Below are 23,964 nucleotides of genomic sequence, written 5' to 3'. Positions count from 1 at the left end.
AGTGCCCTTTTTATATACACATAGCCTGAGGGCAGTCAGGGTTCCCTACTATCGCACTGCTGACATATGGGGCCTCATCATTCTCTGCTGGGAGGATTGCCTTGTGCTGTACTGTACACCTCAGTTTAGCAGCATTCCCAGTAGAATCTCCTATCCCACCAGGTGTGAGAACCAAAACCATTTTGACATTGCTAAATGTGCCCTGGAGGGCAAAATTACCGCCAGTTGAGAGCCACTCAAGCAGAGGAAAGCCCAAACAGGAGGTGTCAGGGGCAGGGGACTGGTTGAGCCAGGTCTCCTTGACTTGTGGGTTAAGGGGTCTTAGGTGTACAAGCCAGCTGACTCACTGCTCTGCCTGCACCCTACCCAACTGCTGTCTGCACCCATGCACTTAGGTTGACCATAGGGAGGGAGGAGTTGGAGCCCTTATGTAAATTATGGGGAAACGATTCCACTTCTGGCTGTGGGCTTACAAATAAAAAGTTAAGTAAAATTTAATAAAATGACCCTGGCTGGTGTGGTTCAGTGGATTGAGTGAGTCCTGTGAACCAAAGGGTCACTGGTTTGATTCCCAGTCAGGGCACGCACCTGGGTTGCAGGCCAGGTTCCCAGTGGGGGCATGTGAGAGGCAACCACACACTGCTGTTTCTCTCCCTCTGTTCCCCTCTAAAAATAAATAAATACTAAAAAAATTAATAGAAGTGTTGCCATATCCTTGTAGTGTTAATTTCTTTTTGTAGGTCAAGGTAAAAAAAAAAATCACTGGTTATGCTCTACAACAGCTGCATTGCTTAAGTTTTAATAAATAAAAACTTCCCAAATCTGTCTGGATCACAACTATACAACCAACTCAGACTAGGGCAAGCAGCTAAACAAGGAAACAAAAGGCAGTGAACTGACTTGCCAGGGCAAGACGACCCCCACCCATGTCCCAAGGAAAGATGGACAAAGCTGCTTTAGCCCACCCAAGATAAAAGGAGAAATAATCAGTCTAAATAAAATGCACTTTTAGATCAACCAAACATATTTAATATAAAAAACATTTTTAATATACAAGCTGTAATCACAATAGCATCCACATGGCGAGGCGGTGGGGAACATGGCAGAGGGCATGGCAAAGGGAGACTTCCAGGGTCCCTACTGCTTCCTGTGGCTGCAATCACTCTGTAGCCTCTGAGAGCATGAGGGTCTTAGCAGAGGGCCAATCATGGTGGCCAGAGACAGAGGGGTCCTGGTGCCCACAGAGATAGAGCACAGCAGGTCACTCTAACATGCCATCTCTCAGAAGTAGCAGCCTCCAGGGAAATCCAGATCCAGTTAAATGTAATGAGGAGGTGGTTGTGACTGAGAGGAAGAGTCAACCATCATTCATTAGTATCCTGCTGATCACACTTTTGGAAATGGTTTTCCAGGGGCTGATGGATTGAAAAGACCTAGTAATTGTTCTGGGAAAAGGATAGAAATTGTGTCCGAGTCTACTTTCTAACACAGGTTCCTTGTGACTCCAGAAAGCTGAATGGATCTACTCAGATATTTGGGAAAGGAAAGGAAAGACAGAGCCACTAGCCCAAAAGGGCCAGAGCCTTGCCAACCATTGACCAAGAAAACCTCAAGGCAGGCAGGGAGGTCTGTGGGAAAGCTCTGGGTCAATGGTACTTATATGGAAGCATGGTGACACAATGGCTTGTGTGTGGAAGAGAGAAAGAACACAAGTTAGAAAGAATTAAGAACTGAAGTACCTGCTTTTTATAAGGCTGGGAAGTAAAGGTGAGATATGGTAATCCTTCTGGGCTGAGGTTGGGAGAGACCTGAGGCCCATTCTTTCCTTGGGGACAAGTTTGACAGATCTGAATATAGTTGATGGCTCCAAAGTCTTCCAGATGGTCCTCACAGGACTCTTCAGGAGCCCTGAATGTAAACTCCAGATGTGTCAGAAGACAGGCTGTGGTCCTGGCTGGGCCCAAGTAGAGATCTAGAGTCCCCCAGTTAGATGCAGTCCATGGAGTTCTCGGGGAGAAGGCCAGGGACACAGCCAGGGAGCCCCAAGCCCTTGACAGGAGTGCAGTTGATGGGGGGGCTGCAGCTTAGTGTGGGGTCCTGGTTCTCTATGGCCTCCAGCCTGTCTGTATTGTTGTCCCAGTTGATGTGGAAACGGGTCACCCGGGGATTTGAGGCCAAGATGTTCCGTTGGAGCTGGGGCAGGAAGAGAAACATCAATTTGTCAGCATGCCCTCTCATTCATTACTCTCACAAAGCCAGGGCACCCCCCAGTCCCCCACGCCAAGCCCAAGGAAAGCAGACCCTGCTTATCTTATCATTGACAATGTGTACAACTCCAGGGAATGCCTGTGTACCATGATTTAGGGCCAGGACCTATCTAATCTTAATTCTGCAAGGCGTGCTCTGGAGAAACAAAGACCCCTCTCACATTCTAGCCCAGCACTGCAAGATCTAAGCACTGCTTGAAAACTTTAAGTGACCTTGGCTTCTGAACCCAATCACTTAACTCCTTTCAAATGCAAAGGAGCCAGCTGGTCTAGAGTAGGAAGTGCAGAGAGACCCCACCTGAGAGAAGTCTGGTTTTGGAGGTGGGTTCTCCCGAAGTTCTGGGTCAGGATACTCATTGTTGACGTAGTAGCCCACTCGGATGAATTCCTGTCCATGGTAGGTGCAGGTGATGAGGACCACTGTCACACCAATGGCATCGCTCTCAGGGATGAGGGATGGGTTAGGGGCATCAGCCTAGTAGAAACACATCCTAGGCCTTAGCACCAACTTCTCTGAGTTCAATGTTAATGAATTAATGATAATACTAATTGAGGTATTTTAAACACACCTAAAACAAGGTTATGAATTGACTGGTTGATAAAAATGTGACACACAGAAACTTAACCCTGTATTTCCTGTGGGGCCATGGTTCAGTATTCACTAATTCACTGTTCACAACATTATAGAACATAACTCCTATGAATAATGAGGATCAACTGTGAATCAGTGGCTCATGGTAACAGCCATGACACAGAGGTGGAGGCAAGGGAGGTGTCTGAAGTACCTCTGAGAGGTTAGACTTGAGAACAAAGCAGGGATTTGAACCTGACCTTTTGACCACTAAGCCACACTGTGTGCTTTTGGGTAGAAGAGGACGTTTCTAGGTGTCAAGGCCTATAAGGCCTCCTTTCTTACCTGAAATACGAACATGTGTCTCCCTGCTGGGACAGGACCGACCAGCACCGAGTCTAGGATTTGATCAAACTCCTCACTCTCAGCTGAGCCAACATAAATGATCTTCCATTCTAGGTCTGCGAGAACATAGGGTTTTAAGGAATTGAAATAACTTGACATCAAAAAGGCAAGGAAAGGGTCCTCTTGTGCTACTTTTGGACAGATCCTTAATACAGTGAAGGATTCTTACTCTCAACATCTCCTGCACTAACTGCCAGGCACTGTAGTCCTGAGCACTGGGGTGGACAGGAAGCTCTTACTTCCAGTGGAAGTGGGAGATTTCTCCAGTGGGCCTAGCTTTGCCAGGCAACCTTGACTCTGCACCTCCAGGGAAACTCGGGCCTCTCAGAGCCTGAGGGCAAACCGTATGGCAGAGGCTGAATTAAGACCCACGTGATGGAGGCACGCTGAGGAAGGAACAGCAGGGAGTTGGGCCATTTCAGGGCTGTGCCCACTGGGTGCTGGGATAGGAAGCAGCATCCTCTTTCACACACAGGGACCAGTGCCACCAAACTGAGTAGATCCCTCGACAACTGGGGCAGGGCAGCAGATTCCAATCCAGCAGGAGAGCCAGCCGGCAGGAGGGGGAAGATGAGGCTGCTGGGGGAGTCAGCCAGTCCCCAGATCTTCCAGATCCGGCACCAAGTCATGCCTGTTTACAGCCATTGGGGTAACCAATAACTCAATCAACAAATGTGATCCTCTTAGCCCCAATTCTCTTGCATCCCATCTACTAGAAAGGAACCCTATCCCTGAGTATGTTCAGGAAAGATGGAAAGTAAAGTGCTTAAGGAGACCCTGCCCGTCAATCACAGGAAATTCCCAGTGACCACTGCCTCTTGCAAAAGGTCCAAGTGTATCAGGGGCAAGGTCACGTTAGTACAGGGAAGCTTGGCAGGAGACCTGAAACTTATTTTAGGTTCTCTGAAATTACACAACATACCACTCCAGCAACTGGGGGGAGTTTCACAAGCTGTGATTTTCACAGGAAGCAAACGCTCTTGGAAGCTGCCCTGTTCCTTGGTCCAGTGTCCTGCAAGTGCATCCAACTTCGGAAGAACATTGATGCCTGGCCACAACTAAGGAGGTTGGTCACCTGAGCCCCAAGCTCTTCCTCGATACACTGGCTTCCTGTGCCTTTGCAGTATTACCCAGGTCTACTTAGGCCCCCTGGGGCTCACTATAGTTCAAATTCTAATCTCTTATTATTTGCAGGGAGAATTAAATTTATTGATTTATTTTTGTTACAAGTAGTGACAGGACTAGACATAACATGTTTGGAACAAAAAAAACCCCACCTAGTTGTTTTCCCCTTTCTCACATAGGTCTACATTTTGGTATCTCTTTCTAGCTTTTCCCCCACTACCAGTTGGAATCACATGTGTGTGCATTAAACTAATGTGCTGGGGCGGGGGAGGTATAAAGGAGACTGAAATAGAGCAGGCTAGGGGCACACCACAGGCACTCAATGTTCAATACCATTAGTAAAACCTAGACAAAGTGTGTGGGTGCTAACAGGAAAACACACTGCATGGGTGGCCAGGCAAGTGGGCCACAGTGGATCCCTCGCTACTAGAGAAATGAACCAGAGAATCAATGGAGGATCAGAAAAACACTGACTCAAGAGTTGGAGGAGCTGATAAAATCATCTACAGAAGACAAAAGGTAAGGACCTAAATATTGAATTGTATAAAGTTGAGGTTTTGAGTGACTTCAGCACAAATTCACTCCTATGGAATACAGGACACAATTATATACACGTAACATGTGTACCCAACCTTTGGGATAATTTCAAAGTAACTTGACTGCCTTAAATTTTGTCTTTATGCCCTAATTTTATGTTCTAACCACTACACAGGATGTTCTTCCACTATATACAAAAACAAAACCAAAGCCAAAGGCATGATAAAAGACATGTAAAATATTATTGTAGTTGTAGTAGCCGAGAAACCTGTTTCCTGCCTTAAAAAAAGCCTGATCTAATAGGTCTTTTTCTGTTTATCACTTTATCTTTGTTCAAAATCATACAAATGAACCTTGGCCTGACCATAGCTGTGAGCCAGAACATTTGGCCCCATGACTTATTCAAGCAGTGCCTGTTTAATTTTTCAACTAAATGGGTGGTGGTGAGGGGGAAACAAACCTAATGTGTTAGATGTGGGCTCATATTTTAGCACCATTTATTTCCAGATGCTGAAGAGAAAAGAGATCAAAAGGGGCTTGGAGTCCCTAGGAAATGAGGTCAGTTGACTGACTAGGGTTTAGGGTTCTTGTCAGATCTGTAGTTGACACTGTTGAGGTAATAAGATTGCGATTTCTCCAGGATCTAAGACTTCTACATCCAGGCCCACTCCACCTTTTGGGAGGCAAGCAGGAATTAAATTCGCTCTGCTCTGTAGAAAGAGGCAGAAAGTGAGTTACTGATTAGAACTGTGGAGGGCCCTAAGAGGAAAAACCAGAGTCTGGATTTCCAGGCCAGAGTTTGCTTTCCAGCTTGAGTTTCTCTGGGCAAAAGCTTTATGGTCCAGGTGTAATTACCCCCTCTGATCTCTTTTCTGATATGGAAATAAACTCTATAATCAGTTCTATTTATGTTCCACTTCTAAAATAAAGGACGTAGCCCTGGCTGGTTTGCTCAGTTGGTTAGAGCACCATCCAGATAAACCAAAGTTGTGGGTTCCAGACCTGGTCGGGGCCCATACAAGAATCAACCAATGAATGCGTAAATAAGTGGAACAACGAACTGATGTTTCTCTCTTTGGAATCAATAAATTAAAAGAAAAAGAAGTTTAAAATAAAGGATGCTTTATCTCTCTCAGGTTTTAGCAAAGATAAAGAACCCTGGACTCAGAACTTAGAAAACACCCTAGTGTCAATAATGTGAACCATGTGAACTTGGAGAAGTTATTCTGTTTCTCTCTAATAAAATGTGAAGGCCAGCAGATTGACTTTGGACCTCTACTATGATTCTATGAACAGATTAGTAAAGTAGGAGACTTCCGGCCAAGATGGAGGTGAAGGTGGAAACACTGTGACCCCTCGCACAACCAAGTTTAAAGACAACAAAATCTTAGTAACAAAAAAGCAACCAAAACAGACAGAAAATTGAACTGTATGAAAGTCTGACAACAACAAACCATTCAGCCAGACCAGTAAGAGGGGCAGAGTCAGTGGCTGCCGGAGCAAGGTTGGGCAGGAAAAAGCGGCCTGACTGACCCAGGCATACAGGTGGCAGTTGGCAGATCCCAGGTGTGGGATGGCAACGGGCAGACCCAGTGAGGGCGCAAGGTGGCTGGCTGACCGGGGTAACACATTTGCACACAGATAAACCAGGAGAAGGAGCGAGCAGTGAGACAGACCATGCAGGCTAGGACCCCAGGGACAGGAATTAAAGCCTAAAAAGCACCAATTGGAAAAACTTTTGGGGTTGAGGTGTGGGAGAAGCTCCCAGGCTCACAGAGAGTTTGATGGAGAGACCCACAGGGTCCTGGAGGGTGCACAAGCCCACATACCCGGGAGTCGGCACCAGGGGGGGCCCAGTTTGCTTCCGGAAGCCACAGAGGGGACCAAAATTCGAGAGAGAGAAGAACAAACACCGTTGCCCCTCTCTCACCCCGCCCCCACATATAGTGTCACAACCCAGTGACTGGGTCACCCTGCCCTGGTGAACACATACATACATAACAGGCACAAACAGACCAAAACATATGGCTCAAGAAGAACAGCTCAAAACCCTAGAGCTGATACTTCTAAGCAACCAAGAGATAGCCAACCTATCAGATGCACAGTTCAAAACACTGGTGATCAGGATGCTCACAGAACTGGTTGATTTTAGTCACAAATTAGAGGAACAAATGAAGGCTAAACTAATTAAAATAAAGGGAAATGCACAGGGAACCAATAGTGATGGAAAGGAAACTAGGACTCAAATCAAGGGAGTGGACCAGAAGGAAGAAAAAAATGACCAAACAGAAAAGTATGAAGAAACAAGAATTCAAAAAAATGAGGAGAGCCTTAGGAACCTCCAGGACATCTTTAAACATTTCAACATCCGAATTATAGGGGTACCAGAAGGGGAAGAGGAAGAACAAGAAGTGGAAAACTTACACGAACAAATAATAAAGAACTTCCCCAATCTGGCAAAGGCAACAGACTTCCAGGAAATCCAGGAAGCTCAGAGAGTCCCAAAGAAGTTGGACCCAAGAAAGAACACACCAAAGCACATCATAATTACATTAGCCAAGGTTAAAATGAAGGAGAGAATCCTAGAAGCAGCAAGAGATAAGGGGATAGTCACCTACAAAGGAGTTCCCATCAGACTGTCAGTTGATTTCTCCAAAGAGACCTTACAGGCAAGAAGGGGCTGGAAAGAAGTATTCCAAGTCATGAAATCCAAAGACCTACATCCAAGATTGCTCTATCCGGCAAAGCTTTCATTTAGAATGGAAGGGCAGATAAAGTGCTTCTCAGATAAGATCAAATTCAAGGAGTTCATCATCACCAAGTCCTTATTATGTGAAATGTTAAAGGGACTTATCTAAGAAAATAAAAAAGATGAACAGTGAAAGGACAGCAAACTCACAGTTTTTAAGAACCACACCTAAAACAAAAGCAAACTAAGAGGACAGCTGGATCAGGAGCAGAACCACAGAAATGGAGATCACATGAAGGGTTAGCAACAGGGGAGTGGGAGGAGGAGAAGGGGGGAGAAGGTACAGAGAATAAGTAGCATAGGTACTACTTAAGACGATAGGTAGAAAATAGACAGGGGAAGGGCAAGAATAGTATGGGAAATACAGAATCTAAAGAACTTGTGACACATGGACATAAACTAAAGGGAGGGAATGGTGGGGGAGGGGTGTGCAGGGTGGAGGGGAATGAAGGCAGGGATGGAACAACTATGATGGCATAACCAATAAAGTATATTAAAGAGAAAAAATAAATGGAAAAAAAAGATCAGTAAAGTAATAGGGCAAGGGTATTTCTTGGAATAAAAGTGCTAGGTAATGACCACACAACCACTTTTAAATGCAATGAACACAAACAGACTGACTGAAACCTGATCTCCGGCCATTTGGGAACTGTGAATTCCTTAACCTATTAGCTCCTTATATCTAGCTTAAAATTAAACGTTATTACACATTGATATTCTACACTTACCTTATTTATACTCTGCATTGTTACAGGAAGGATTTAACTGGACTTAGTCTATAATTAGTCACAAGTAAACTTGTAATTTAAATGGAGAAACCAGGGAGAGAGACTGCTCAATTGGTCCAGCCTAAGCACATTTCCAATTGTATCAACCTTAAACTAATTCAGTGGCTGGATTTGCAAGCTAACTCCCCAAATACCACCTAGAGATGCTAGTTAGTACACCCTTGCTTTACAGATCTTACCTCCTCAACTGCTGCCTCTTCTCTTTTTGTCAAGTGGAGAAATGGTCTGATGGAATATAGGCATACCTTAGAGCACAGGTGGCAAATACAAGGCCTGTGGGCCGAATCGGGCCCTCCACCTTGTTTTAGCTGGCCGGGCACCTTGTTTCTACCCGACAAGTAGCACCGAGCTCCTTGCCCCTAGTTTAGTTACATTTATATGGTCGTAAAATTACATTCAGCCCTTTGATGGCAACTGCGAGGGTGATGTGGTCCCTGGTGAAAATGAGTTTGATACCCCTGCCTTAGAAAGATTGTGGGTTTGGTTCCAGACAACCACATTAAAAGCCAGTGATCTTTTTGCTGGTGAAGGTATTGCCTTCAATTTGTAAAAAATGTAACTTCTGTGACGTGCAATAAAATGGAAGTATGGCTGTTATTTCCTCCTGACTCCCTGGGTGATCTTAGATTTTTGGAGTTTTATAGACATTTCTTTGAAAGGTCTTTCACTCTTTGTGGCTCCCATTTTCTCATCTGTGTGATGAGAGCCATATTTATTTCTGTGAATAAGCACATCTATGAAAGTACCTTAGAAAAGATGCCCAAAAGGTTTTGACTCCCAGATGATTGTTTGAAGCTGGATACCAACATGGCCTGGCCCGGCCTGGCCTGGCCCAGCCCAGCCCACCTACCCTCCAGACTAGGTCAGACCATCAAAAGTGCTGGAAGAGCCCTGGCTGGTGTATCTCAGTGGATTGAGCTTGGGCTGTGAACCCAAGGGTCGCTAGTTCCATTCCCAGTCAGGCCAGGCCCCCACTGGGGGGCCATGTGAGAGGCAAGCACACATTGATGTTTCTTGCCCTCTCTTTCTCTCTCCCTTCCACACTCTCTAAATAAATAAATAAAATCTTTAAAAAAAAGTGCTGGAAGAATTGTGGTAAGCTGGTAAGCTGGGATGTGGTGTGCAAACTGTGGGACCTGGCTAAATTAGGCTTGCCTGGCTAGACCACTCTTCATATTTAAGTGTGTTCATTGGAGCCCTCAGTAAGGGAAGAGTGAAGAACGGGAGTTGGTGAGACTAAGTCATCCTCAAAGACTGGAAGCCAGGCCATGCCTCCTCAAGTGGAGCTCAAGAGCAGAAAAGGGTTGGGGCCATGATAATGAAGAGGGAAGCCAAGTTCTAGGGTCCTCTGGGGTAGAAAAACAGAAGTGGGTGGGGTTGTTTAAATATTAGTAGGTTGGAGAAGGGATTATTGGGAGACAAATGGGGAAATGGGGGTGAATGAAGTCTTACCGCTGGGAGAGGGTCTTTCTTCACAGGGAAAAAAAGTGATAGGAGGGGCTCCACTGGGAAAATTGGGAGGGAGCTTGGGAGATGACAGGGAAACTGGGGGAGGAAGCTAAGGTTTCCATAGGGGCAGTGGGAGGGGGCTGGGGACTGGAGTCTTCTTAGGAAAAAAGTAAGGTGGGAGTGTCTCACCAGAGGAGAGGGGGTTGGTGGAGAACACTGAGTAAGCTCTAATGTTAATATAAGAAATTTTCTATACTGACCCCTGCTTGGTGTTGCTCAGTGGATTGAGCACTGGCCTAGGAACCAAGGGGTTGCTGGTTCCATGTCAGGGCACAGGCCTGGGTTGCAGGCCAGGTCCCCAGTGTGGGGCGCGCGAGAGGCAACCGCACACTGATGATTCTTTCTCCTTCCCCTACCCTCTCTAAAAATAAATAAATAAAATCTTAAAAAAAAACCTTCTATACTGAAATAGGAGATGAGGTGACTAAGGGTATCTGCAGGTTAAAGAATGGCACCTGACCTTGTGTGGCTCAGTGGACCAAGTGCTGACCTGCGATTCCCGGTCAGAACATATATGCCTGGGTTGGGGGCCAGGTCCCCAGTTGGGGCGTATGAGAGGCAACTTACACATCGGTATTTCTTTCTCTCCCTCCTCCTTCCCTTCCCCTCTCTCTAAACATAAATAACTAAAGTCTCTTAAATGTTCTTTTTAAATAAAGAATGGCAGCTTCAGCTAAGAAGGGGGTGAGGTGGGCATGACGAGGTCCCCGCTTTGGGAAACGAGAGTATTCGTGGGGAGGGGGTCGAGTTGGTCCAGGGGTGAGGTTGGGGCTGGTGGGAGGGACAAGAGAGAGATCTTGTTTTGGGAGGTATTTCACAGAATAGGTCGAGGTAGGCCGCCAGGGTCTCTATGGTAAAGTCCGGTTGGCCAGGGGACCGGGGTGGGGGGTGGGGGGCGGGAGGGTAGGGTAATGTCCACACAGGCCCAGCCTCACCGTCTGCCAGAGCCTCATTGCACTCGAAGCTGATCTCGAACCGGAAAGGGCTGTGGAAAGGGCTCGGATTCTCCAGCACCGCCACGTTGAGCACCGACACCTTGGCCATCGTCTCTCCGGGCCACGGCTGAAGCCGGAACTGGGGCCGAGCCCACGTCTGCGTCTTTCGGGGTCAGGGGCACAGCGGTACCGACGGAACCCACAACCTCCTCAGACCGCGGACTGAAATGCGTACACTGCGCGCCTCCTTCAAATAGCTGGCCGCACCCTCTGACCAATCACCGAAAATGTTCCGCGGCGCCTTGAGCGTCCCGTTAGCCAATCCTGAAGCGTTGAGCGGTGAGCGCCGAGACTCCCTGGACCAATCCGCGGAGCTCCCTCCCCGGGCTGTGCAAGGGAGGCGGGACCATTTCCCGGCGTCTTCTAGTGTCCAGAGGAAACCAATCCCGAGAGTCTCAGACGTGGTTGTCGGCGGCGGGGGTAGGCGGAGTCAGAGCGCGGGGCTCCTGTCAGCCAATCTTGAGGGTTCCCGCACCGGCGTAGCCCGCCCCTCGCCGAGCTTTTCCGGGAGACGTTTCCCACCTGGAGCAGCGCCGCCAACTGCCGAGCGGTGGCGCGCGGCGCTCGCCTAAGAGGGCGGGAAGGGCGGTGCTCGAGTCCGCGGTGATTGGTAGGTGGATAAAGCAGATTCTCTGAGAGGCTTATGGGCTGGATTAGGCTAGGGGCGGGAGGAGAAAGACTCCGCTGGGGATTCGTGGGAAAGAAGTCGCAGTCGGCCGCCGGCGCGTTTGAACCGGGTGTGAAGAGACAGAGGAGGTATTGGCAGCTTCGGTGTCTGTCAGCAGGTGAGCGTTACCGGGAGCTCCTCTGATGGTCTCCTGGCCCCTCAGGCCCAGCGGCCGCAGAGTCCGTTGAGAACGTTGTGAACGTTGTGAGCGTTTGACTCCCCGCTGAGGGGAGACGAGCGGCGGCAACAGGGCAGTGGGGCCCCGGGCCCTGAGAGTCTGGCCTGATTCGAATCCTGCCGTCGCCCCCTCAAGGGCCTGCGGGAGGTGTCAGGTGGACAACTCTGTAAATAGGAGTTCGAATCCGGCCTCTACCACTCAGCTCAAGAGGCCACTTTTCCCTGCTCATTTAATAAGGCTGTGACAAAACACCGAAGTGACTGGTGACTGTGTCTGGAGATACTTCTCTCCATCCACACACCTGGGCTGGCCACAGTTGCCCACTGGCAGGAAGACTCCGTTCATTCTCTGCTCCCACATACTCAACTTTACATTTGTTTAATAACCGCTTTTTAAAAACAAGTTTAAAAAAAGCAGAAGCAGATGAAGTTAATCTTAATATGTGTGTTTAATCCAGTAGAGCCAAAATATTTCCAACAGGTGGTGGGTCTAAAAAATACAAATGAGGTAACTTACATTTCTTCACTCCGTCCTAAGTCTGAAATCTTGTCCTTTTTACACTTAGAACTACATTTTCATCAGAAAGAGTTGGTCTGACTTTAAGTTTCATAACATTAACAGTTGAAAATGTAGATTTCCGTGCCCAAACCTGATTGACATTACTTAAGAGTTTTCCATGAACTCAATTGCATTTTTTTAAAAAAAGATTTTACTTACTTTTAGAGAGGGGAAGGGAGGTAGGAAGAGTGGGAGAGAAACATCGATATGTGGTTGCCTCTCGCGTGCCCCCTAGTGGGGACCTGGCCGACAACCCAGGCATGTGCCCTGACCAGGAATTGAACCTGTGACATTTCAGTTCACAGGCACTCAGTCCACTGAGCCACACCAGCCAGGGCGCATTTTGGTTTTTAAATTGAAATGTTAATTCATGAAATTTAAGTGACATGGAAAATTCTGTATCACAATGACAGTAGCTATTCAGCACCTATATTCAGGTGCTTTTGAGCCCCAGTGGTAAGTGGCTACTGTATTATTGGACAGTGCAGGTCTCAAATTGGATCAGTCACTCTCCTACTTATAAAGTGAGTGGTTTTCTATTTGTCTCAGTATGAGAACCCAATAGCCCCTACCCCCCACCCCATCCATAGCTTTTCTTTTTTTTTAATGACTTATTTTTTTTCAATTACAGTTGACATACAGTATTATATTAGTTTCAGGTGTACATCACAGTGATCAGACATTATGTAACTTATTAAGTGATCACCCAATCCTGTACCCATCTGACACCATATATAGTTATTAGAACATTATTGACTATATTCCCTATGATGTACTTTACATGCCCATGACTATTCTTTATTTTATTTTATTTTATTTTATTTTATTTTATTTTATTTTATTTATTTATCTTTAGAAGGGAAGGGAAGGAGAGGCAGAGAGAAACATCAATGTATGGTTGCCTCTAGTGCATCCCCTGCTGGGAACTGGCCTGCAGGGAACTGGCCTGCAACCCAGGCATGTGCCCTGACTGGGAATCGAACCGCAACTGTCTGGTTGGCAGGCCCGCGCTCAATCCACTGAGCTACACCAGCCAGGGCCAGGGCCTCTTTTTAAAAAAAGTTTTTTATTTTCTTTCAGAGGGGAAGGAAAGGAGAAAGGGAGAGAAACAGCAATGTGTGGTGGTTGCCTCTTGACACCCCCATTTGGGACCTGGCCTGCAATCCAGGCATATCCCCTGACTGGGAATTGAACTAGTGACCTTTTGGTTTACAGGCTGGCACTCAATCCGCACTGAACCACACCAGTTTTGCTATTCAATGTTTCAGGTTTCACTTACCTGATGTCAAGTTTCGTTCGAAAATATTTAATGGAAAATTCCAGAAATAAACAGTTCTCACATTTTAAATTGTGTACTGTTCTGAGTATCATGAGGAAAAATGAAATCTTGCACTCGCTAGTATCTAGCGCAATAATTTCCTTTGTCTAGCACAATAATTTTCAACCACTATGCCACAAGAATTTAAAAAAATTTTTATTTATCTTTAGAGGGGAAGGGAAGGAGAGAGGGAGAGAAATATCAATGTATGGTTGCCTTTCATGCATTCCTTGCTGGGAATTGGCCTGCAACCCAGGCATGTGCCCTGACTGGGATTCAAACTGCGATCCTCTGGTTCGCAGGCCTATGCTCAGTCCATTGACCTACATCAGTCAGGGCCGCCACAAGAATTTTTAAACGTGTAATACCTGACTAGTCTGGGCACTGACCTCTTTTCCCATAAATTGTCAAATTAAAAAAATGACAACAGCCAACACAACAATAGCCATCTGTTGCGAATGAATCAAAAGTATTCTTATTTTTTTTGTCAGGTTAGCAGAAATTACAATATATTTTTTATGTGCTGCAGAATTTTAGTAATTAGTTTGTGTGCTATGAGATGAAAAAGGTTGAAAATCGCTAGTCTAGTGTATCAGAGAGACCCCCACATTCGCGTAACTTGTATTACAGTAATTGTTATAATTGTTCTATTTTATTGTTAGTTGCTGTTGTTAATTTCTGACTATGCCTAATTTATAAATTAAACTTTGCCATTGGCATGTATGAGGTCTGTCTGGAAAAAGTCTATTCATTGTTTATATAACAAGAACAGTTTGCACAGTATCGATGTGACCTGGCAGCGAAGGCAAGTGGACTGGAATGAGCATGTATGAACAATGATGACTTCACTGTACTAGTCAGTGGGGTGGTAGACACCATTGAGTGAGCATGTGTACTGTATGGCTGGTACATTCAAAATGAGCAAGTAGAACAATGAATTTGCATCAGATTTTGTGTTAAGCTTGAACATTCCTTCATGTAAGCTACTTGGATGATTTAGAAGGCTTTTGGGGATGATGCAATGAGTGTAGTGCCAATAAAAGTTTGGCACAAACCCTGGCTGGTATAGCTCAGTGGATTGAGCGCAGGCCTGCGAATCAGGCAATCGAGGTTCGATTCCCAGTCAGGGCACAACCCCCCCTGGGTTGCAGGCCCATTCCCTTCAGGCCAGTTCCCAGCAGGGGACACACGAAAGGCAACCATACATTGATGTTTCTCTCCCTCTTTTCTCCCCTTCCCCTCTAAAGATAAAAAAAAAAAAGTTTGGCACACATGTGGCAAAGATGGCCAAGAGTCTGTTGAAAGTGATCCACATTCTGGAAGGCCTGTAACAAGAACAACACTGGAGAATGTTGAATGTGTACAGGCTCCAGTCAACAAATATTGGTGACCCAGCTGACTCAGTCCCCCTGTAGCCCAGATTTGCACCCTGCAGCTTCTGGCTTTTTTCAAAACTAAAATCACCTTTGAAAGAGAAGAGATTTCAGACCATCAGTGAGATTCAGGAAAATATGACAGGGCAGCTGATGGTGATTCCAACAAAGGATTTTACAAAGTGTTTTGAACAGTGGAAGAGATCCTGGGAGAACTGTGTGAGAGCACCAAGAGCTTGCTTTGAAGGGGACGGAGGTGTCATTGTCCTATGTACAATGTTTCCTTTATCTTGTATCTTTTTTTGATAAATGTCTCTATTTTTCACATTACATAGCTAGATACCTTCTGGACAGACCTCATGGTATGTATAGGAGAAAACTATTCACAGTTTTAGGCATCCACTGGGGATCTCGGAACTATCCTCCTTTGGTAAGGGAGCACTACTGTATTGTTTTTAAGACTCAACACAATATGCTTCATTTCCTACAGCCCACAAACCTCAACTTTAGTCCAGCCAAATTGACTTCTCTTTGTTCCTTAAAAATGTGGCAAGGGCCCTGGCTGGTGTGGCTCAGTGGATTGAGGGCTGGCCTGCAAATCAAAGGGTTGCTAGTTCAACTCTTTGAACCCTGCAGTCCTCCCTCCAGTCAGGGCATATGTCTGGGTTGCAGGCCAGGTCCCTGGGGCGAGGGGGGGGTGGGGAGCGGGGGGGGGGTGCATGTGTGAGAGGCAGCCACACACTGATGTTCTTTCCCTCCCTCCCTTCCCTTCTCTCTAAATATATATATATGTGTATATATATATATATATATATATATATATGACATGGAACTCCCAGCGCAGATCCTTTACCTAGAATCTCCTCCCAGTTCTTGGGATGGCTGGTACCTTCTTATCATTTATATCTCTCAGTTTAAATGTCTTCTGCTGGACACTGTTCATACTCACAGAATATAAGTCTGAATAGCATTGATCCAGGCCACTAGCATTTCTTATCTGGCCACCTCTGTAGCCTCCCTAGAGTCTTAAGGCCTCATAATGCTAGGCATATTTTTGTATGTACATCTCACATTAAGTAAAAAAAAAAAATTCTTGCACTGAAAAAAATAGAAAGCTTTCCTGCTTTTGAAATTTGTGATGGCTGTGATTTCTTGGCAATCATTGGGCCTATGTGGAAATTTTTGTGATTCAAGAGAATCTAATTTTCAAATTATTTCCAAATATAATTTGATTATTTATGAATACTAAATTTAATGATGAATGAAGTTGCCATAATGTTACATTTTCTAGATGTTTAATTAAACATCTATTCATACCAACTTTGTAGTTTCCTTTTTGCATTATGGAACTTTTTTTTCCTTGTCCCTAGCCCCAGCCTTTTCATAGCCCCTGAAAAGCTCATCAGCCTGGTGGTGCTAATAATGAAAATGGCTCTGGACAGCTGGCTGAATAATCCTCAATTGTAAACCAGATCATGTCATTACCCTGCTTAAAACCTTCAAAGGCTTATCATACTTGAAATGAAACCTAAGATCTTTACTGTGGCTTAGGAGGCCTTAGCTGACCTTGAAGGCCTCATCTACCAGTCTCCCTCTTGTCACCACTCTCAAGCCCTGCTGGCTTTATTTCCCGTCTTTCAACATTCCAAGTTTATTCCTGGTACAGGGCTTTGCACTTGCTGTTCCTTCTGTCTGGAATCTGCTTCCTTCAGATGATTACATGGTTGTCTCATTCTCATTGTTTATGGTTCAACTCAGATGTTCCTCTCAACCCTTCCTGGACCACCCTAGTTAAAGTAGCCTGCTTTATTATCTTAGCACTCAGAAGCTATATACTTCTGTTGGTTTTAAGTTGTGCTTGTTATCATTCATAATCACTCAGTAGATTGAAAGTTGGTTGTGGGCAGAGATCTCACCTGCCTCACACTGACCTCTCAAGATATTTTAGAGATTAGTATAAAGCCTCACTCAGTCATCAGTAGATTTTTGTCTTGTTTTTAAAATATTTATTTATTTATTTTTAGAGAGGGAAAAGGAAGGGAAAAAGAGAGGGAGAGAAACATCGATATGTGAGAGAAACATCATCAGTTGCTTCTCGTGTGCCAGCAACGGGAGACCTGGCCTACAACCCAGGCATGTGCCCTGACTGGGAATCGAACTGGCAACCTTTCAGTTCACTGTCTGGCACTCAGTCCACTAAGCCACACAAGCCAGGGCATTTAGTAGATTTTTTTAAAAAACAGAATAAATACATATAAAGGGCTTAGCATCATACCTGGAATGTGAAAAACACTCACTAAACAAGAACCGTTTAGTAATACTTAGTAATAAGCAGATAAGTCTTCATTCTTATGTAATATTTCAGGGGCACCCACTTGAAAAACTGTTAACTGCTAAAGCAAAATATGCTTCTACCCATTACCCAGCTTAAGTAAATATCAGAGATACACTTGAAAGGCCCCTGCCTCAAACCTGCTTCTTCTGCTCTTTTCCTCCAGTGTAACTACAAGCCTGGATTTGGTGTTTATTTTTCTGTGTATATTGTATATCTTTATATGCATGTGTCTTTTTAAAAAGTATTTTATTTATTTTTAGATACAGGAGAAGAGAGGGAGAAAGAGGGGGAAGAGAAACATCAATGTGTGGTTGCCTCTCTCACACCCCCTACTGGGGGCCTGGCCCACAACCCAGGCATGTGCCCTGACTGGGAATCAACTAGCGACCCTTTGGTTTACAGGCCAGCACTCAATCCACTGAGCCACACCAGCCAGGGCTATATGCATGTCTCTTTAAATGATATGTAGTATATGTCATGTTCTACAATTTTATATAAATGATATCAGTGCAAAAAAGAATTAACCTAATAGGTCTGAGACTGCTATTCTTAGAAAGGCCTATTGGCAAGGTTGGCCCTTGGCTAGGAACTTAGATTTTAGGAGGGTTCCCTCCTGTCTCTGAATAATAAAAGTGGCTTGTGATGCCTAAACTATTTGTACAGTGTGGTTTGTTAAACACCTGCTTTCTTTCTAGTGTCTGGAATTTTGGTACTTGATCAGCCCCCAATAAATACCTTAGCACTGAGTAACTAATGAGCTTCCTTAGTAGACATTTTACGTTAGTTGTCATAGCTCTGCTGCAGGAACTAAACACTTCCCATGTGACTCTACTGGAGAGGACTCTTGGAAGCTTGCGCCTGGTTTCCTCCAGACTGCAACCCATGCACCTTTTCCCTTGGCTAATTTACTTTGTATTCTTTCATTGTAAGAAATCATAGCCATGCATATAACTATGTGCTACATCCTCTGAGTCTTCCTAGAGAGTCACTGAACTGGAGGTGATCTTGGGGAACCTGACACAGTATCACACTGTGATATATCCTGATAGGGCTGGATCTAGGGTAAGGCAAGGCACATAGGGGACAAAATTTGACATGCTCACTCCTGAGGGTGAGTGCCTCCTAAAATTTTCACCCTAGACACCTCACTTGCTTCACTCTAGTCCCTGTCCTACCTTATGAAACATTTTTTCTGTCTAATATAATGCTTTTGATATTTATCTATGTTGACACATGTATGTATATAGCTCTAATTCATTTATTTTCACTACTAGAAAGCTCTACTGTCTAATGTATCCACTAGCCACATGGGGAAATTTATTTCTCCAGCCATACCAGCCACATTTCTTTTTTTTTTTTTTTTTAGATTTTTATTCATTCATCTTTAGAGGTGAGAGGGAAGGAAAAGAGAGAGGGAGAGAAACACCAGTGTATGGTTGCCTCTCATGCATTCTTGGCTGGAAACTGGCCCGCAACCCAGGCATGTGCCCTGACTGGGAATCGAACCGAGATCCCTTGGTTCACAGGCCCGCGCTCAATCCGTGGAGCTACACCAGCCAGGGCCCAGCCACATTTCATATGTTTAATAGTTAGTTACCTGTGGCTAGTGGCTACCACATTGGGCAGCATGGATGGAGAACACTTCTATGATCATAGAAAGTTTTGTTGGACAGTGTTTATGTATCCATTCACCTCTTGGTTGATTTTTAGGTTACTTCTAGTTTTCTACTCTTACAAACAGTGCTACAGCATATATTGTATATGTCTCCTTGTGTACACAGGCAGGAGTTTGTCTAGGATACATACCTAGGAGTTGAATTGCTGGCTAATAGGTTATGGGAATATTCACCTTTACTAAACAATGACAGTTTGCTCTTCAAAATGAAAAGTTCATCTCAGTTCTCACTCCCAACAGCAGTCCTGCTATTGCTTGGTGTCCTTATCAATGCTTGGCATTACCACACTTCTACATTTTTGTCCTTTGGATAGATGTGAATTAGTGGTTTCAGTCTGCATTGGCCTGATTATTGGTGAGGTTGAACTATTTTAATATGTTTATTGATTCTTTGCCTTTAGTTAATTGCTTATTTGTATCTTTGCCCACTTTCCTGCTGGGTTGTCTTTATCTTACTGAGTTCAGGAGTTCTTTTCACATCTGAGGTTTGTCTTTTCATTTCTATAGTGATTTTTGATCTTCAGAATTTATTACTATTGTTATTTTAATGTCATCAGAATGATCAATCTATCTACATATTTTGTAGGTTTTTGGCCTTGCTTAAGAAATCTTACCCTGAGGTCAATAAGATATCCTACCGTGTTTTCTTCTAGAAGTTTTACTTTTCATTTTTAGCTTTAAAAAAATCTTCCTGGACTTTATTTTTTTAAATATTTTATTTATTTATTTTCAAAAGATTTTATTTATTTATATTTAGAGAGAGGGGAAGGGAGGGCTAAAGAGAGGGAGAGAAACATTAATTTGTGGTTGCCTCTCACATGGCCCCTGCTGAGGACCTGGCCTACAACCCAGGCATGTGCCCTGACTGGTAATAGAACTGGTGACCCTTTGGTTTGTAGCCTGCACTCAACCCACTGATCTACAGCAGCCAGGGCTTATTTATTTATGTTTACAGAGAGGGGAAGAGAGGGAGAAAGAGAGGGAGAGAAATGTTGATTGGTTGCTCACTTCTTGCATGCCCCCAACTGCGGACCTGGCCTGCCACCCAGGTATGTATCCTGACCAGGAACTGAACTGACAACCTTTCACTTTGCAGGCCAGCACTCAATCCACTGAGCCACATCAGCCAAAGCAAACACTTTATTTTTGTTTATTTTTTCACATGGATAACCAGTTGTCTTAGTTCCATTTATTGAGTAGTCCAGTGGTTCTCAAAATGTGATCTTCTGGGGATTCTCAAGATCCTTTTAGGAGATAAACTATTTTTATCATAATTTTAAGGAGTTATTCGCCTTTCTCATTTGTGCTGTGTCATCATGTGAATTATTGGTATAAAGCAATGATGGGTAAAACTGCTGGTACCTTAGCAAGAATCAATGCAGTGTCATGGTAGCAGTAGTTATTGTATTCCTCACCACCACACACTAAATGTTAAACAAAATACTTTCACTTAAGAATGTCTGTGAAGAAGCAGTGAAAAGTAGTAATTGTGTTAAAGCTTAGCCCTGCAGCAGGTCCTTTTAATATTCTGTGTGCTGAAATGAGAAGTTTGCATAGAGGACTTCTATTGCATGCTGAAGAATGATGGCAGTTTAAGTAATATACTCAAACAATTGTTTGAATTGAGGTAAAACTGGTGATTTTTTTTCATGACTTTTTTCACCCTTTTTACTAGAAAGAATGACAGCCTATAGTTACTCAGATTAGGATATTTAACAGATATTTTCACAGAATTGAAGTTTGTCAGATATTTTCTCAGAATTGAAGTAAGTTAGTCACTGTAATGACAACTGATGATTGTTGCCAATGATAAAGTTCGAGCTTTCAAGCAAAACTTAGATGTTTGGGAAACTTACTCACCACCATGAATCTGGCAACTTTTCAATATATAAAAGCTTTTTGATGAGATCAGTAGTGATATTAACAAACAATGACTTTCAAAATATTGTATAGTGAAATGTAATAACTCAGTAGATCAATATTTTCCAAAAGACCAATGCATGATGTTACAAAATTATGCATAAGGAAAAGATCAATTAAAACTGTAGGATAGGCAATAAGTTTCAATGCAACCCAGTAAAAAAGTTCATTGATACAGTTTCATATTTCACTTTGTAAAACTACACCTTCACTTGTTGAGTTTTGGTGTAGTAACAGAGTAGAATATCCCCAATTAGCTGAAAAGGCTGTAACACTCCTTGCTTTTATAACTACTTATCTGTGTGAGGGATTTTCTTCATATACTTCAAAACAGCATATTGCAACAGATTGATTGCAGAAGCCTATATGAGAATGACTGTAGCTGACTTCTTTCATTATGCTAGTAGGAGCTTTACAAAAGTGTAAAATGATGCCATTCTTTTCACTGCTTTTTTAAAAAATATTTTTTATAATGTAGGTTATTTATGTTAACATCTAATGGATTTATTCACTGATTTGAGTTAGTTATTTAAAATTTTTTGTCAGTTTTAATTTCCAAGTGAGTCAATATAAATAAATATAATCCCTATACATATATATAAACAATAGCTCCCCAGTAGTATTTTTAAAAGACTTAATTTTTTTTTTTTAGAGCAGCTTTAGGTTTACAGGAAAATTGAGAGTAAGGTACAGAGATTTCCCATATACTCCCTGCCCCCACCATGCGTAGCCTTCCCCACCATTTTTTTAAAAGATTTTCTTTATTTTTAGAGAGGGCAAGGGAGGGAGAAACAGGGAGAAAATTAGCCATGTGAAAGGGAAACATCAATCAGTTGCCTTGTGTAGACTTGGGACCAAACCTGCAACCCAGCCTGACCTTTTACTTTGTGGGATAAAGTCCAACCAACTGAGCCACACCAGTCAGGGCTCCCCCACCATTAAATCCCCACGAGGGTGGTGAATCTGTTATAATTGATGAAACTATGTGAACATATCATTATCAGAGCATGAGATCCATAGTTTACATTAGGGTTTACTCTTGTGTTATATATTCTGTAGGTTTGGACAAATGTATATAGTCTCATACAGAGTTGTGTTTTTAATTTTTTTTTTTTACTACCCTGAAATTTTCTGTGCTTCACCTGGTCATCCCCTCATCCTTGTTAATTTTTTTAAAATTTTTATTTATTTATCTTTACAGGGGAGGGGAAGGAGAGAGGGAGAGAAATATCAATGTATGGTTGCCGCTCGTGTGTCCCCTGATGGGAACTGGCCTGCAACCCAGGCATGTGCCCTGACTGGGAATTGAACCGTGATCCTTTGGTTTACAGGCCCACACTCAATCCACTGAGCTATGCCAGCCAGGGCCATCCTTGTTAATTTTTAAGATGGTAAAGGGATCCCAATACTACAACATTTGAGATCCTCTGGACTAATCTATTCTTTCCCTATTAGAGACTTACAATCTGTGTCTAGAGCAGGTTTCCATCTAGTCGCAGGTCTCTTCATTAGCCTGTCTGTCTCTTCCTGTGCCAATACCACATCATCTTAAATATTATCACACTATAACTAATCTTGGCTGGGCTAGTCCCCATTGTGTTCTTTTCTTCTTCTAATTATATTGGTTATTCTTGGTCTTTCTTCTTCCACAGAAAGTAGGACACACAAATACTTTTTCCTATGACAAAGTAATATATGTTTAATGCAAAAACAAAAACAACAGATTTTCGAGAAAGTAAAACTTACTACTGATAAGCTGTTAATATTTTGGTATATATAATGCACACATACATATACATGCACACATACACGATTTTATATATGTATACACACTTTTTGCATATAAATTAACTTAAAAACTGGGGCAGCCTTATATCCAGATTTTACACTTAATACTACTAATATATTTCCACACCATTTAATGTTATTCTACATCATCATTTAAAAAATTTTTTTATTTATCTTTAGAAGGGAAGGGAAGGAGAGAAATATCAATGTATGGTTGCTTTTGGTGCATCCCCTGCTGGGAACTGGTCCGTGCTGGGAATTGGTCCCTGCTGGGAACTGGCCTGCAACCCAGGCATGTGCCCTGATGGGGAATTGAACTGCGATCTTTTGGTTTGCAGGCCCATGCTCAATCCACTGAGCTACACTAGCCAGGGCTTACATCATCATTTTTAATTGTTGCATGGTATTCTGTTTGTATTGATGTACACAATTTATATAACTGTTTTTTATGCTGAAATTTTAAATTATTCCTTATGTTTTACTCTTAGAAGCCTGTCTACAGCAAATCTTTCCACTGAGTCTTTTTTTCTTTTAGATTTTATTTATTTACTTTTAGAGAGAGGGGAACAGAGGGAGAAAGAGAAAAACATCAATATGTGAGAGAAACAGTGATCAGCTGTTTGCCTCTCTCTCACTCCCAACTAGTACCCTGACTGGGAATTTAATGGGCAGATTTTAGGTTTGCAGGATGATATCCAACTCACTGAGCCACAGTCAGGGCCTGCCACTGAGTCTTTATGGCCATGTGCAATTCCGTAGGATCAATTCCCAGGAGAGAACTGGTTGAGTTAAAGTGAGGACTTCAATTGTGAGAAGCTGAGGTTACTTGGACAGAGGCAGAGGGTGGTGGAAGACAGTGAGACAGAACAGACTGGAAAGAGTCGCAGCTGCAACAGTTTTGGTCAAGGAGAATCTAGGTCAAGTGAAAAGTGATTGATATAAATGGGAAGGGAGAAGCCAGCAGGGGCCTGTCATCACTGCCGATTTCCATGACTGCAATGTTTGAAAGGGTAAAAGTGGAGCAGACTAACCTTGAAATGAAGGGTTGAAGGACTAGCCTCAGCCCTGCTCCCCCAGGCCTTCCCAAGGGTTTGTGGGAGAGTCAGTTTTCTCAAGGGCAGAGGTGCCCAGTGTTTTTAGCCCCTTGGGGATCTGAAGAGGCTCCTCTATTGATCTGAATTAAGGACTTTCCTCTGGCTTGATTCC

The 23,964-nt window shown here is 43.7% G+C and overlaps 1 protein-coding gene across 1 annotated transcript; it reads right to left on the bottom strand.

The window, feature by feature from the left end:
- Window positions 1-1,012: 1,012 nt before the first annotated feature.
- On the bottom strand, window positions 1,013-11,402 carry ASF1B (anti-silencing function 1B histone chaperone). The gene is made up of 4 exons (XM_037145812.2): window positions 10,887-11,402; window positions 3,184-3,299; window positions 2,566-2,742; window positions 1,013-2,193 (listed from the first exon to the last, which is right to left on the bottom strand). The coding sequence occupies exons 1-4, from the start codon at window positions 10,993-10,995 to the stop codon at window positions 1,987-1,989; spliced, it is 609 nt and encodes a 202-aa protein (XP_037001707.1). The 5' UTR covers window positions 10,996-11,402; the 3' UTR covers window positions 1,013-1,986.
- Between the last annotated feature and the right edge of the window lie 12,562 nt (window positions 11,403-23,964).

The sequence above is a fragment of the Artibeus jamaicensis genome, unplaced genomic scaffold, assembly GCF_021234435.1.
Source record: "Artibeus jamaicensis isolate MK-2021 breed Jamaican fruit bat unplaced genomic scaffold, CSHL_Jam_final contig_3290, whole genome shotgun sequence".
Taxonomy (NCBI): domain Eukaryota; kingdom Metazoa; phylum Chordata; class Mammalia; order Chiroptera; family Phyllostomidae; genus Artibeus; species Artibeus jamaicensis.
Note: the sequence above shows the minus strand (reverse complement) of the source record. Positions and strands in the feature narration are given on the sequence as shown.

What these genes read in the sequence shown, in the direction of transcription:
- ASF1B (XM_037145812.2), bottom strand. Translation starts at nt 10,995, where the DNA reads ATGGCCAAGGTGTCGGTGCTCAACGTGGCGGTGCTGGAGAATCCGAGC. An exon ending in CAATGAGGCTCTGGCAGACG is followed by an intron (nt 3,300 to 10,886) that starts GTGAGGCTGGGC and finishes ATGTTCTCGCAG; the next exon opens with ACCTAGAATGGAAGATCATT. An exon ending in GACACATGTTCGTATTTCAG is followed by an intron (nt 2,743 to 3,183) that starts GTAAGAAAGGAG and finishes TGTTTCTACTAG; the next exon opens with GCTGATGCCCCTAACCCATC.